We start from the raw sequence: 14,474 nt of genomic DNA on the forward strand, positions 1-14,474 counted from the left end.
TCCACAGTGGCAGCAAAAGATCACCGCAAGACTCGCTGGCCCTGCTTGCCCAGCTGCGAATTGCGAATGACATGTCCCTACAAGCGCCCTCTTCACGTCCCGCATGTTCGTGCTGGTGACCGTCCCTGTGCGATGCCTTGCCTTATTTCTGCTCCTCGCCAGCGACAGGGGGCACTGCACCCTCACTCTGCTCTCCATTCTCGATGTTGTGGAAATCAAGAATCTCAGAATACATCATCACCTTCCACGTATCCACGGGAAGATCCGCGTCGTTGAAGCTCCAGTCGAAAGCCTCCTCTGCCTCTGGCTCATCCGTCTCATCGTGATAAGGAGCCAGGTAAGGATGGGCCAGGGCTTCTGTGGCTGTGATCCTGGTGCGAGGATCAAAGACAAGCATCTTCTCCAGCAGGTCAAGAGCGAGTGGATCCTGATTTTTGAACTTCTGGCTGAATGGTACCCTCTCACGCTTGGGCAACGACTGAACAAATCGAAGCGTGTTTTCAGAGCAGATAGTCTTGATGACATCGTCAGGCGGCGTGCCGAGCAGCTCCGTGATAATCGAGAACTGGTTGACGTGATCCTTTCCTGGGAAGAGGGGCTTGCCTTCCAGCATTTCGGCGAAGATGCAGCCCGTAGACCAGACGTCTACGGCAACATCGTACTTTTGCCATGTCAGCATGATCTCTGGAGCTCGGTAATATCTCGTGGACACATATCCAGTCATTTGTGGATCTTGGATACGAGCGAGGCCGAAATCACAGATCTTGAGGTCACAATTCTCGTTGACCAGAATGTTGCTTGGTTTCTGACAGTATTTCGATGAAAATGAATTTCAGCTTCGGCTGTACGGCGTCATGGATATACTCGGATCGCGTGCACTCACCAGATCTCTGTGCACTACACCTGCAGAGTGGACGTACTTCAAGCCGCGGAGAATCTGATAAAGGAAGTACTGGATGAATTGCTTCTCCAGAGGTCGACTGGTGAGCAGCCGATGCAGATCGGTACCGAGGAGTTCGGTGACAAAGTAACTGCGGGAAATAGAGCACAGGCGGCAGCGGTCAGCAAAGCAATCGCTGACGGACCTCGAGTGTGGTACTAAGAAGACTCACATGTCCTCCAGGGGAGAGATGAAGATATCGGACAAGCTGATGATCTGTCAAGATAGAGACGGGCGGTGCAATGTCGGGTGTTCAGCACAAGTACGAAAGCAACATGCCAAGTGTCTGCCTGAAACGACGAGGGCCGTTTCTTTCCGATCTGCGAACTCATGACATACTCACGTTCTCGTGCCTGATGTGCTTCAGGAGCTTCAACTCCCTGTATGTACGCTTGCTCAACACTGGTGTGCTGAATGGCTTCATGATCTTCTTGACAGCCACGCTGGTGCTGGTCAATTGATCCTTTGCGGAGCACACCAGTCCAAAGGCTCCCATGCCCACGGGCTGTAAGTCCACATATCGGGTGGTGACCTCGAATACGGTACCAAAGATGGAGAGGCGGACGAAGTCGGCCATGGCAAAGCGCTGTAGAAGCTCAAAGGACGGAAAGGTGAAGCAGTGGTTGGGACGAGGGCGATGATACGTCTGTTGTAAGAAACGACGACAAGAGGTGTAGAGCACAGCTGTTGCCGTAGAAGAGCGCAGTCAGGATTTGAATGGATCTGCTTGACTTGCAGGCGCTAGAATATCTTGCAATACCAAGGGCGAGGTGGGGAGTTCGTGTATGGATTCTGTGCAGACTTGAGATCCGCAAAGTATGCTTGGAAGCTGTGATGAAAGCTTGATCTACTTTCTGTGCTTTGAAGCGCAATTTCTTTCCTTGAGAAGTGGGGTCGATGCAAGATATTGAGAGGGAGGGCGGGTGCAAATGCGTACGGGGAGAGACGAGGCAGAGAGAGAAGGGAGCCAGAGGTGCAGAGTGAGAGCGGTGGCGAGTAATGGCCGGGGCAGGGCTTAGACAGCAGTCTCTAGGAGGAGCGCAAAGGTCGGAAGCAGGTCAGTGTTCCTGTCGACGATGAGCGCTGGACAGACGATGGAACAGCGAAGTGAAGGGAGGCGATGAGAGGAGTGTGGGTGAGTGGGCAGTGTAAGGTGGCAGAAGGGAGGGCGGGCAAGTGGATGTGTGTTGAGCCTGGCCGGGAGGCGTGAGGGGAACAACGCGCACACTTCAGGGTCGCTCGCATGCGTAGCCCAGAGTGCGCCATCATCTCCGCCCGCCACGCCGAGAGAAGCACGGGTTGCCTCGCCCGACGCATGAGGTTCACACTTGCGAAGAAGCCCTCGCAGACACGTCCGCTACCGGAACTGACACACGACGCACCCAACCTCAAGGGACGACGGTGCTGATAGGTCCTTGGCCAGACGCTTAAAAGGACGTTTAAAAGGTCAATCGACAGGAAATAGATGCACGCGGAAAGTAATGTACAAAAAGATTAGTGATTCACCCTGCAACCACTGTGAGACTAAAGGCGAGACAGAGCGAGCACCCTTCGAATTCCTCATTGTTTGTTCGACCCCGTCCTCTTCCTTACTCTTCCCAATCCACCAAAGCTTTCCCTCATCATGAGATGCAGAGCGCTGACACAGATCACGTCCTTGATTTCTTCCCTCGTCAGTCCAGCTCCATCAGCGCAGAGGCCCGTGTGACTGAGGTCTGGCAATGGGAAGGGGACGGCGAGTTGAGCAACAATTTTGGGATGGTGAGGTGCAGGGGAGAGGGTCCCGATGGGGATTCGAGTGCTACCTGAAAGAACAAGGTGGCAGGACCAAGGCTCTTCCGAGTCCTCGGGATCGGAGAAATCTTCGTCGTCTTCGTCGGGAGCGCTGCTCCCCCTCAGCGACTTTGCGTCTGAAGATGGGCGAGGCGAGGCAGGATTGGATCGCGAAGCATCTCGCGACAGGCTACGGGAGGCACTATGGGGACGAGTGCGCGAGTCGACGGCTGGCAGACGTAAAGAGTCACCCGTAGGGGCAGCCGCTTCTGCCTCATGTCTCCCAATTATTTCGGGACCAAAGTCGCCTGATTGGACGCTCATTCGCTTTGCCACTGCTGCCGAAACACCGTCGGGGCCAGGGCGACGACGGTCCGGTGACACGGTAGACTTGGCAGGGCTGAAGCTCCCATGTCTGCCCTCTCTGGTCCACTCGAAGCGGACTGGTATACGTTGAGGGTGTGGATGCCTTTCGTCGCCACCCAGCTTGTTGGCGCTGTTGAAGTGACGCCATACGCTCTTCAGCACCTGATTTTGGCCTTCCACATCAAGAGGTGCTTCCGATAAGTTTCCCTCGTCGTCGGCTACTCGACGTGTTAGCTTCGCAATGGTCCACACATAGCCCTGGCTTCTTCTTGCACCATGCTCGCTTAGGCCTGCACCAGGCACGAGTGGCAACACCTCCACTCCTGGCTTGAAGCCGCTACTTTTCGCCGCTGCTGCTGCAGAGAGACCGCTGACGAGGGAAAGTCCGGCGACCGAGACGGGACGGGTAGAGTCAGCAGTCGACTGCCTAGTAGACTTGGAGGTCGAAACGCCCAATCCATTGAGGAAAGCTCCTACACCCTGGGTGGTAGTACTCGCGCTGCTACTGCCAGCCCCTACACTGCCGCTACCACTACCGGTAGACTTGGAACCAAATTGCAGGCCCTTGAAGCGCTTCATCAGCTTAGCACCTGGACTCACAAGTTCCGGTGAACGAGCTTCTGGAGTCATCGCCTCGAAGCTGGTGGGAGGCTGAACATCCGCGGAGGCGACGGTACCTGTGTCATCTGCTTCGCGATCGTGGCGATTTGCGGACACTTCACCGTCCGGGCCTGCCATAGCTCTGGGTCCATCGGTCCCTTCCAGCGTAGCTATGTCGTTGAGACCAAAGATCAGCTCGCGAGGCTCCAAGATGCCAAAATCATCAATTTCGACTGCGCCCTTCTTGGTGAACTTCGCTACCCTTTGATCAGTTCCAGCGTCAGATACGGTAGTCGGCATAATTGAGTGTACGGCCAGGTTGTAGAGGGGCGTCACTTTCCTCGAAGCCGACGTGCCGCCTGAGGCAGAAGAGGCAGTCGTCATTTCTGACCGAGCCGAATGAGAGGAGGCTGAAGATCCGCGGCGCTGCAGAGGCTCGCGGGGACTGCCAGACGAAGCGGATGCAGTCGGCAGACTGATAGGAAAGGAAGAATCTCTGACTGACTCGCCAGAGGTACGTGAAGGGGGGCAGGTGGTAGGTACCACTAGCTGAATCTGGAGATTGAGGGGGTTGCGGTCTTTACTCGGAGGAGGACGAACCTGTTCGCAAAAAGCAGTCATCAGCGTCCTTTCGCATTACACATCCACAAAATGCATCCACTCACGATGATCAGCAGCTCGGGCGGAGCTGGCCTTCTCCTCTTCCTTGGCCCCTTGGGACCCGTACTGAATGCGCTCGTTGCTCCGATACTCTTAGTCCCCGCGCCGCTGTCTGGCGCCGACACGTCATACTCCCCGAAGGACGACGCCTGGCTGTGGGTCTGGAACGCCATTGTTCTGGAGCTCGAAGGGTCGTCGCTGGCCGGCAGCGCATGCGAGCGAGATCCTGGAGACAGTTCTTCAAGGCTCAGCAGGTTAGGGTCACGAGGCGCTCTTAAAGCAGCGCCTCGACTGAATTCCGCTACGTTGGCCTCGTGCGTGGGTGGTATAGATACGCCTGCTGTGGCATCTGAGCTATCACGTCTGAGGGAGGGCATGAAACCTGGAGGATGAGGTGTGACGGTCCGACTCGGTGCGTCGAAAGTCACGGCGCGCTTGGAAAGAGGCGGCGCTGCCGATGCAAGTTTAGGTGGAGAGTGTGCGGCAGGGCGAGGGTTGCTAATGGAACGGCCTGAAAGAGCTGGCCGTCTGGAGCTCTTCTCCTCGTGCTTTGTGGCGTGCGAGGTGGCCTTTTGGAAAGATGGTCTTACAGGTAAGGGCGAGGAGAATGTGAGGGCGGGGAGCGCGGGGGCGGTGAACGCTGGAACTGTGGAGTTGAGGGCGGCGGTGCTTGCCGAATCCGAGGATGACGGCGGGGCGCAGCCTTCCGCTGTGGCCCGTGGACCCTGATGCATCAGCGAAGTAGGTTTCGCTACAATGAGCATAGCCGCCCGCGTAGAGAGGTTAGGCTGCGATTGAGCCCGTCGAAATCGTAGGCGAGATGAGCTTCGGAGAGGTGGGGAAGTTGGTCTGAGTGAAGACGAGCGTGGTGGACCCTTGCTCACGTCTGGATTTTCAGCCCGGCGGCGACGGAAAGGTGAGGAGGTGGAGTAGGTGTAGGTCGATGACCATGGAGAGTGCGTCGACGACGGCGAGTAAGGCGCTGAAGAAGGTTGGAGTCGGCCGTCTTGAGTGAGAGGCGAAGGTATGCCATGCAGCTTCCTTTTCACCTGGTCGTGTCGTGTGGGCAAGCGCTGCTCAGTCCTTTGTCTCGGAGCACACCAAGGTGCAACGGATCCCTCCGGCCCCTTCGGCCCGTGCTGCCGCGGAAGGACGCTGCCGCCGGGCCCCATCCACGGCGCATCGAAGCGGGTGGGTTGCCCCTGCGCTTCGCAAGCAGTGGTCACTGGCTGCACACCTCCTCCCTCACCTTCATGGTCCTCAATGGTCTGGGGCCCTCTGATCTCTCCCTCGCTTAGCATCGCGTGCGAGCCAGAACTCCGCTCGGTACCTAGGCATGTGCGGGCGTCTGAAAGTTCCCTCGCGGCTGAGCACTTCTGAGCAGTCCGACCCCGAAGTTGCTCTTGACGAGGCGAGCTTCCAGTGTCGTTTTCGCCGCCGGAACTGCTATGCGAGTCATGTCCTGAGCTTTCAGCAGAGGCAGCCATTCTACAGTGGTCGGACTGGCTGCCGTGTCCGTAGCACGATTGCAGATTCAGCTGTAACAGCTCGCGAGGATGCTAAAAGGCGCGCAGGAGCATCTGTGCCGATGGGCTCTGCGAGTAGAGGCACAGTGTATCGAGGACAATGTAGCAGAGACGGAAAAGGTCGATGTAGAGAGGAGAACAGCAGATGGCCAAAGGACGCAATGCTCATCTCCTTTTCACTTGAGCAAGAAAAAGGCTGCTTGCCATCTGCGCCCAAACAGCGCCGAGACTGGCTACTGCTCACCCGACATTTTCTTCCGGTCCGATGCGTTATGAGGGCGTGGAGAAGTAGCGAGCTCCTGCCTTCCGCCGGTCGTAAGCGCTCCGCGGGACCTCCTTGCCGCTCACTGGTCTCCGGTCTTTCCGGGACACCATACCGCCTGGGCCTACAGCACCGACCGCTCAGCCCTGATTGCTGACGGCTCAGAAGATCGTCTGAACATCGAAGACACCGAGCCGAGGTAGGCGCCAAGTCCTTCAAAGATGCCTGCATATGTGCACGCATGCGCGACAGGACGGATCGGACATAAAGTCAAAGCCTTGGGCTGCATAGCCAGATGGGCAGCAGCTTTGATCGGTCGTGAGAGCGGTATAGCGGTGCAAAGGATGTCGAAGCAAGAGGAGTCAACTAGAATACTCGATGCAGCGTCGTTGCGAAGTTCTATTGCTTTGACTGATCATACAAGGAAACGAAATTTGCGACACTGTCCTCTTACTAAGCTACATTGTCGATGCTACACTCCACTTGCCTCTCGCTCTGATCTTTGGTCCAAAGATGAAAAAGAGGTACGGTATCGGAATCATCCCGACCGAAACAAAGGCGAAGAGACTGACTCCCCACTGAAAGCCAAGGGCTTCGATCTCTGGCCGTATGAAGAGGGGAAAGGAGGCTGCGAAGATGGAACGCAGAAAGGTATTAGCTGCAATGGCACTGGCTCCCCAGGTCTGTAGGTAGCGCAAAGAAGAGCAGAGGGTCCGAAGCAGAAAGGTAAGCAATCACAGATATATGTCGCTAGCTTTGTCAGTCAAGCTTACCTGGAATGTATCGATGAGATAATTGAGAGCTGCTTGGAAAATGGCAAAGAAGCCACATCCAAAGAGGGCACAAGCAATGATCTGCGCACTAGGATGCACCGGTGCAGGAGTCCAAGCAAAGATCCACAGGCCTGCGCTCAGACAGACACTGCCAATCATCATGGGCGGCAATCTGGCCTCGGGCACTGCCTTCCCTGCATTGTCTTCGAGCCGTCGAATGTAGTACACCTGGTTGGCCATGTTGATCCCTGCCGCGACGATAATGCCAACTAGCACTGCAACGAACGGCAATGAACCCAGGACAGGGGACCAACCACGGAGGTCCTGAAAGGCGATGGGAATAGACTCCAGAAGGGAGTACAGCAGCCCATAGACGAAGGAGGCGTAAAGAGCGACCAAGAAGCAGATTGGTGTGGCCAGCAGCTGAAATGGTCTGACGAGGTACTTGACAGCAAGCTCACTGAAGGTGATATCCCACTCCTCATGCTGGGCATGAAGTGCCCAGTTGCCAGTGGTGGTGCGGAGCTTGCGCGCTTTGTACTTCAGCAACACCGGTGAGTAGCTCTCGTCCAGCAGAGTAACGTCAGCCAGCAGGATGGCTGCCTTCATGATGCCCGTCAAATATTCTGTCCATCTCCAACTGAGCCCACCCTCGACCAGAGCCGAACCCACGAGCGGGCCGAGAGTTGGACCCCCCACAACAGCCATGGCGTATAAGACTAGTGCCTGACCCCTCTGTGCCGGAGCGAAGAGGTCTCCGAGCACGCCTCCTGTGTTTGTAATGGGCGCAGAGCCAAAGAATCCAGAGAAGAAGCGGGTGATGAGAATTGATTGAATGTCCTTGGAAGCTCCCGTCGCAAAAGTGAAGCACATCGAAATGAAGAAGGGTATCAGCACCGCTGGCTTTCTTCCGTAAATCTCACCTACACGTGAAGAAGAGTGGAAATAGTGAGTCTACCTGCATCCGTCTCGATTGCATTCTGCGGAACGAAACTCACTCAGTGGCGCCCATATCAGGGGCCCCAGCCCAAAGCCAAGTAACATCATTGTCAAGCCGAGTGTCGCGACGTATGTGCTCACGCCGAAGTCCGCCTCAATAGGCTGCAAAGCTGCCGAGAAGACAGACGAGTCGAACGTCACTGTGCCCGTGGTGATGCCAAACAGTGCGACTGCTACCCACTTCTTTCTAGGGTCCCAATTGATGGCTCTGTACGGGTCCTCGAGACCGTCAAAGTCTACAATGCAGTCGGCTCCGGTTGCGTCAAGTTCTAACTGGTGCTTGAAGTGCCTGTCATCGCGAGGGTGTCTTCCACGGAGCCTAGAGACGCTCCTTTGAAGCACCGATCTGGCGGCCGAAGCTTCGCGATGAAGGTTCGGCGAAACACTATGCGAGCGTTGCTTTCCGCTTTCTTGAGTGACCTTGGTCTGATCAGTGGTCAGCTGGTTGGACGCGCCGGTGGGGGAGGATTTGCTCGACGGCGACTGGCCTGCGCCCAGACTATCGTCTCGTGAGCCGACCACCTCGTCGTCGTCCGGCATTACAGGCGAGGGCTCCCTTGTCGTTGCCACAGCGGTTGTCACTGTACTTGTCGGCCCAGAAGGAGGGCTCCTGTGTGTCGTGGAATCGTCAGTGACAGCTAAGTAATCTGGGCTCTGATGTGGGCCGTGGTCCGGCATAGCCGTGTCTCAAAAGAGTAGCAAGAGGAGGGGATAGGAGTAATGATGCAAAGGAAGAAGGGACAGAGGGGATACATTAAGGGTCGTCCATGACAAGGAGAGCTCCAAGGAGGGCGAGCCCGGCGAACATAACGCTGGGAGAAAGACCTGGGTTGGGGTCAAGCGGAGCGCTTGTGGATGCGGGTGGACCAGGTCGGCCGAAACGCTCGGCATCTCCACTCGGCGTCTGCAGTCGGCGGCGCAATCGGCGCCGGTGCACTCGACCTTGGAGGGGCGCGAGACGGTGAGGGCGAGTGAGCCATTGCCCACGCTTACTCCATGCAAGCAGGACTTGATGAGTTGTCGGAGCACTCTTGTGAATACAAGTGGGACAAGATAAGCATTATCGAGAATCGAGAAGGCGAAGACGTTTGCTGCTTATTTGCTCAATCTCTGAGAGCGTGCTGAAAAAAAGATCCAGGCGCCAAGACAAGGCAAGTCGGTCTGGAAATGTCCGTGAAAAGGACCACGAAGCGCTGAAATGAATCGTCGAAGCAGGCTGTCGACTCGGAAGCAAAGACTCGTGAGATCGCACTTGATCGGTGGAAAATTGTGAGACTAACCAGACAGCCTTCTTCCCGCTGCTCCCGCCGCCAAGACCCAGAGGTCGGTGAAATTTGCCGAGAGAAAAGATCTGGGTACAACAGCCGCACAAGAGCTCCTTGCGCAACTTACAGGGCCACTCGGCTACGCAAGACCTGGCCTTTCAATACCAATTCCCTCGCCACGGAAGATGTTGACCTTGCAGTCCTCACCTCCGGCTAGCACGACCTGTCCTCCGCAATCCCACGCACTGGCCAACAGCTTCTCCTTGGAGCTCCCGGTGACTGCACCTGCGGGAGCAGCTGCTTGGGGACGAGCGAGTGAGAAGAGCGCTCTGCGCGGCGACCGGGTGTCAAACAACTTCACTACACCGTCTCCACTGGCCGAGCAGAGGAGATTTGGGGATTGTGGATGAGAGCTGACCGTGTATACGGGAGCACCATGGGCGTTGGGAAGGAGAAGCGAGATGTTTGCCGATGCTGCCAACAGGGGGAAGAAGGCAAGGCTTCTTCAGTGTCTCGCGACGAAAGAATGTAGCGCATTTCTCGTCACTCCTATCGCACTTACCCGACCTCATATCCCAGATACCAATACTCCTATCCATGTGTCCGGTCACGCAGACAGCTGAGCTTGAACTACCTCTAGCCGATGCGCTCATACTGTCCAAACAGAGGATGACTTTGTCAGACGTCTTCTGGCTCAGCTTCGGGTTGCCACCCTGAATCGCGCCGAAGAGATCCCACTCGACCACCTTGCCATCATAGCCAGCGGAATAAGCAACCTCGGACGAGGTCTTGGAAAAGACAGCTTGCGAAACACGGGCGTTGTTGGAAGGAGCATAAACATCGTTGTTGAGGAGTGCTGGTGGAGAGTGCCACAACAGGGCGGAAGGCTTCTTAGCTTGAAGCGCTGAGGAAGCCTTGCCATTGACTCCCTTCCGCCGCTTGCGCTTCGCATCTTCGTCTGCCTGGTCATCCACACCTGTTGCCTCCGAGGGAGAGATCTCAACATCTCCAACTTTCCAGTATCCCACACTACCGTCTCGAGAAGCGCTCAAGACGGCCTCTCCATCTGGTGAAACGGAAAGAGAGGTCAATGCCGACGGTCCCATGGCTGTTCTTCCCGCTCCCGGTCTGTCATCAGCTGCAAGGCCGTGCAGACCGTACCAAAGCTGTCTCGGAGGGGTAGTGTACATCTGTCCTGGTGTTTCAGAAGTGAAATTGGCCTCGGGAACCGTAAAGATCCGCACAGTGCCATCCACAGCGGCTGTGACTATGCGGGAAGAGGAGCCGAGCCATTTAGCGTCGACTAACGACTGGGCCGATGAGCCCGTTGAGACTACTTTGTGAGTGAGTACAGCCTCTTGCGGTGAGGCGTAGGAAAAGAGGCGAATGCAGGAGTCGTAGGAGGCAGTCAGGAAAGTCCTAAGACGGAAATGGAGCTTTGCGAGTCAGTCTGCAAGTTTCGCTCTGTGTCATTGGCAACACTCTACTCACCCCTCCCTACTAGCATCAATACTGGCTACCCAATCGTCGTGCTCGAAGGAGCCTGCCCACTTGGGAGGTAATGTAGACTTGATATACTCCAGCTCGATGCCCTCTTCGACCGTCTTGCCATTCTTATCCAGCCACGACTCAAGAGACTCTCTGAGAAGCTGGCCATCAGCGATGAAGTCGAATGGTACGGTGGTTGTGAGATTGGCGGTCTGCGCTAGAAGGCGGTTGACGAGGGTAGAGAGATGGGCGCGAGAGAAATTAGTTGGCACGAGATAGGAAGTAGGCGGCAGAGAGAGATCTGGGATCGACGTCTTGAGCGTGAGTGGGACTTGCTGCTGCTGCTGGACGGCAGTGACTCTCGAGGAGGAAGCCTCTGCCGATTCGGCGAGGGAAGCCATGCTGAAGGCGAAGTCAGAGGTAAACCCGTGGGCTGCTGCTACCGGATATTTGCAGAGGAAGAAGTGCTTCCCGGGCGAGGCAAAAGTCCAGGGAGGGAAGCATCAAATTTGTCTCATTCCGTTCCGACATCGGCGCCTGGTCTAGTCGGCCCGACCGGCCTGGAGCAGCGTGGCGTACGGCGTTGACACCAGACACTTCCCCGCATCTCGCATCATCATCCCGTACTCTCAAGCCGCACGGGTGCCCCTGGATAGATGCCCATCGCTCGTGCAAGACTTCGATTACGCCCCCATCTCTCCTCTCATCTCCCATCACGTGTCGTCCTTGCTCACAAGCACGCGCATAGCTTCCCAGAAAGCAAAACCACTACCTCTCCTCACGAATATCCTCAGTTCCCCGCTCTTCTACCTACATCGACATCTGCCTCTGTGATCACAGCCTCGTCACACACCCTCTTTGCCCATCTCATGTCTTCCTTCCAGCTCGAGGATCCTGTCAGGGAGGCATTTCAATCAGCAACCGCCTCCAAAAATCCTCCAGACGTTCGAACACTCTTGGTACAGGTACAGACTACCGCATCAGGCAATTTCCTTGGCTTGAGCGGCACACTGTCCGCCTCGCAGACCGACAAAGAAGATTTCCAGCCCCAGCTCACCACAGTCTTTGGTCAAGAGCCCAACCGTAGCGGTTACGCCCTCTACCGGCTTGACTCACAGGCAGCCAATGGCGACTGGGAGTGGCTCTGTATCGCTTACCAGCCGGAGGGCGCTAAAGTTAAGGAGAAGATGCAGTATGTCAAGACTCGTACTGCTCTCTTAGCTGTTCTCAACGAACAGCACTTCATCGAGACCTTATACGCCACCTCGTCCTCAGATTTCCGTTTCCCCGCAAAGCTGAGAAATGCACGAAAGCACGATTACCAGAACCCTCAGCTCAAAACGGCGGGCAAGCCTGCCTCGGAGGCGGCTGGCACTGACGCTGGTGGAGCCAAAAGGAACTTCGGCCAATTTGTTAGCAAGTCAGCCGCATCTAATTCGGCTACAGAGACCTACCACTCGCTTGGGCAAACGGCGCCGTCTGCTACACCGGCTCCTGCGCCTGTGAACGCCCGGGTCGCAGATCCTCCAGCCAAGACCTCGAATAGCAATCCAGAAGCAGCAGATAGCGTTCCTGTGCCACAAAGCACTGCAGTCACGGCACAGGACCAACAACAGCAGCCTATTCCCACTCACAGCTCGTTGGGACCAGGACATGATTCGGCAGCCGTCGAATTGATATCCGCCGCAGCGACGAGGGAGGGAGCTCCCCTAGGACAAGTCGCTAATACAGCAGCGTCGTCCTCGAAATTGATAGAAACAGAGCAGGAAAAGGTCATGGCACAGCAAAAGCAGGACGACGAAGAAGCGGGCCCAATCGCTCCCTCCGCACAAGCTCATCTACCAGCTGTAAATGCCTCCTCAGAAGTCCTCACACAGGCAAGGAGTGAGGGCGACAGTGAGATGATTCCGGTAGCCCCGAAGGATCAAGACCAAGGTGTGTCCCACATAGATCCATGTCACTTCATCACCGCAAATGTTGATGAGCAAGCTCAGACCGAGAGCAAAGCTCCTGAAGAGCCGCCTTCTCGCGCCACACTAGACTCAGAAGCGGCCCAGGACTTGTCTCAGCCTCAGGTCCCTTCGTCAGAGCTTGCCAAGCAGCAACTTCATGATGATACAATTCCTGTATCCAAGGCCAAGTCACAGGCAGAGCTCGAAGAGCTGGCTTGCCAGTCCAAAACATCGGCGTCATTACCCTCAGCAGGTGCTTCGCCGTCACCAATTGTCTCTTCCCCACTGTTGCAGGCCGAGTCTCAGGGCTCTCAAGGTTATCGAACCGGTCAGAGCGATCACGGCGGTCAGAGCGGTATCGATGGGAGTGGTGGCAAAGGGAGTGGTGGCAAAGGGAGCGGTGGCAAAGGGAGCGGAGCGCCATCCAATCACAAATCGCCCAAGCCTTATGAATGGACCAACGAAGCAGAAACCGCGCTCTCTGGCCTCGCGGACCTTGCTTCTGGTTCTTCCGGCCACAACTTTGTGGCCCTCTCCCTTGCGGAACCAGCTGCTTCTTCCCATCATCAAGTGAAGCTAGCCTCGCCGCCCCACTTTCTTCCACCTCGAGATCTTCAGGCAGAGCTCAAGAGCGTAGTCAGTGAGTGTGCTGATAGCACATTTGCATTCTATCGCTATCCTTCGGAGGCTGAGGACAAGCAGATTGTCTTTATGTACGCCGCGGCCCCTCGTGGGGCTTCTTCGGCTCAACAGACCGTCTACGCCAACAGTCTCGAGCCTGTCCGCCTCAAAGCAGCCGACTTGACCAGCCTGCACGTCGAGCGGGAAGACGTAGATGCCTTGTATGGCCCGTATCCTCGTCCACTGCCAGGACAAGCTGAAGACGTATCTTCGCGCATCGAATCCGTGAAGTACAGGGTGGAGGAAGCATCGAAAGCTGCTGGCCGCTCCCAGATACCACGACTGGTTGCAGTCTCCAAGCTTCATCCGCCGTCCTCAATCCTTGCCGCCTACATTCATGCGAAACAGACGCACTTTGGAGAGAATTATGTGCAGGAGATGGTAGACAAAGCCAAAGTACTGCCGCGGGATATCCGGTGGCACTTTGTGGGTGGCATGCAGAGCAACAAGGGCAAGATGCTGGCTTCCGTCCCCAACCTATACCTTCTCGAAACGCTGGATTCCATTAAAGCTGCCAATGTGCTGGAAAAGGCCCTTGCTTCACCCGATGCTATCGAGCGTGACGAGCCCCTGAGAGTCTATCTACAAGTCAACACAAGTGGAGAGGATGTCAAGAGCGGTCTCCCGCCCCTGACGCAGGAGGCAGGAGGGACCGAGGACGGCGAAGGACATTCCCTCTTGGAGTTGGCGAAACACGTCGTGATCAGCTGTCCCAATTTGGTCTTTTCTGGGTTGATGACGATCGGGTCAGCTGCTAACTCATCGGCAAGAGCGGCAGCGACTAATCGCGACGAAGCTCTGAGGGCTAATCCGGACTTTGCCAAGCTGCATGAGTCGCGCCGGCGTCTAGTCCAGATGTTGCGCTCCATCGACCTCGACAAGTCGTCTTATTCTGAATTGTTGGCGGAAAACGGGGCAGAAGATGGCGGACTGGAGCTCAGTATGGGCATGACAGCTGACTTCCCCGTTGCCATTGCTGCTGGGAGCGATAATGTGCGCATCGGTACGGACTGCTTTGGTGTCCGACCTAGCACGAGAGAAGAAGCGAAGAAGGCTATGGAAGGGGAAATCAACATGGATATCGGGGCTGCAAATCCCCTACTCGGCGAGAAAGGCTTCGCGAAGCCGAAGAGACCAGGCGGTCGGAAGTGAGCAAGTCTATGGAGGAGACGTGCAGCGGTCAATGCCA

The 14,474-nt window shown here is 56.2% G+C and overlaps 6 protein-coding genes across 6 annotated transcripts; 2 read left to right on the plus strand and 4 right to left on the minus strand.

The window, feature by feature from the left end:
* Nucleotides 1-24: 24 nt before the first annotated feature.
* Nucleotides 25-1,736, minus strand: BCV69DRAFT_182572 (mitogen-activated protein kinase HOG1). The gene is made up of 4 exons (XM_025489576.1): nt 1,284-1,736; nt 1,113-1,156; nt 884-1,031; nt 25-805 (listed from the first exon to the last, which is right to left on the minus strand). Exons 1-4 carry the CDS (start codon nt 1,515-1,517, stop codon nt 143-145), a joined length of 1,089 nt encoding a protein of 362 aa, XP_025348209.1. The 5' UTR covers nt 1,518-1,736; the 3' UTR covers nt 25-142.
* Nucleotides 1,737-2,500: 764 nt separating this feature from the next.
* BCV69DRAFT_298841 (hypothetical protein) lies at nt 2,501-5,103 on the minus strand (the record flags this gene model as incomplete). Its single annotated transcript, XM_025494264.1, has 2 exons — nt 2,501-4,279; nt 4,345-5,103. 2 exons carry the CDS (start codon nt 5,101-5,103, stop codon nt 2,501-2,503), a joined length of 2,538 nt encoding a protein of 845 aa, XP_025348210.1.
* Nucleotides 5,104-5,372: 269 nt separating this feature from the next.
* Nucleotides 5,373-6,573, plus strand: BCV69DRAFT_182630 (hypothetical protein). The gene has a single exon (XM_025489577.1). It carries the CDS (start codon nt 5,676-5,678, stop codon nt 6,282-6,284), a length of 609 nt encoding a protein of 202 aa, XP_025348211.1. The 5' UTR covers nt 5,373-5,675; the 3' UTR covers nt 6,285-6,573.
* A 12-nt stretch (nt 6,574-6,585) lies between these two features.
* On the minus strand, nt 6,586-8,439 carry BCV69DRAFT_248317 (putative MSF drug transporter; the record flags this gene model as incomplete). The annotated part of the gene is made up of 3 exons (XM_025490286.1): nt 6,586-6,810; nt 6,901-7,823; nt 7,899-8,439. The coding sequence occupies 3 exons, from the start codon at nt 8,437-8,439 to the stop codon at nt 6,586-6,588; spliced, it is 1,689 nt and encodes a 562-aa protein (XP_025348212.1).
* An 864-nt stretch (nt 8,440-9,303) lies between these two features.
* On the minus strand, nt 9,304-11,053 carry BCV69DRAFT_248468 (WD40 repeat-like protein; the record flags this gene model as incomplete). The annotated part of the gene is made up of 4 exons (XM_025490295.1): nt 9,304-9,638; nt 9,727-10,292; nt 10,353-10,583; nt 10,656-11,053. The coding sequence occupies 4 exons, from the start codon at nt 11,051-11,053 to the stop codon at nt 9,304-9,306; spliced, it is 1,530 nt and encodes a 509-aa protein (XP_025348213.1).
* Nucleotides 11,054-13,477: 2,424 nt separating this feature from the next.
* BCV69DRAFT_232505 (hypothetical protein) lies at nt 13,478-14,347 on the plus strand (the record flags this gene model as incomplete). Its single annotated transcript, XM_025489841.1, has 2 exons — nt 13,478-14,129; nt 14,208-14,347. Coding segments are annotated over 2 exons (792 nt in total), but the record flags the coding sequence as incomplete, so codon positions are not given.
* Nucleotides 14,348-14,474: the final 127 nt, after the last annotated feature.

This window comes from Pseudomicrostroma glucosiphilum (assembly GCF_003144135.1).
Source record: "Pseudomicrostroma glucosiphilum strain MCA 4718 unplaced genomic scaffold BCV69scaffold_6, whole genome shotgun sequence".
NCBI lineage: Eukaryota > Fungi > Basidiomycota > Exobasidiomycetes > Microstromatales > Microstromataceae > Microstroma > Microstroma glucosiphilum.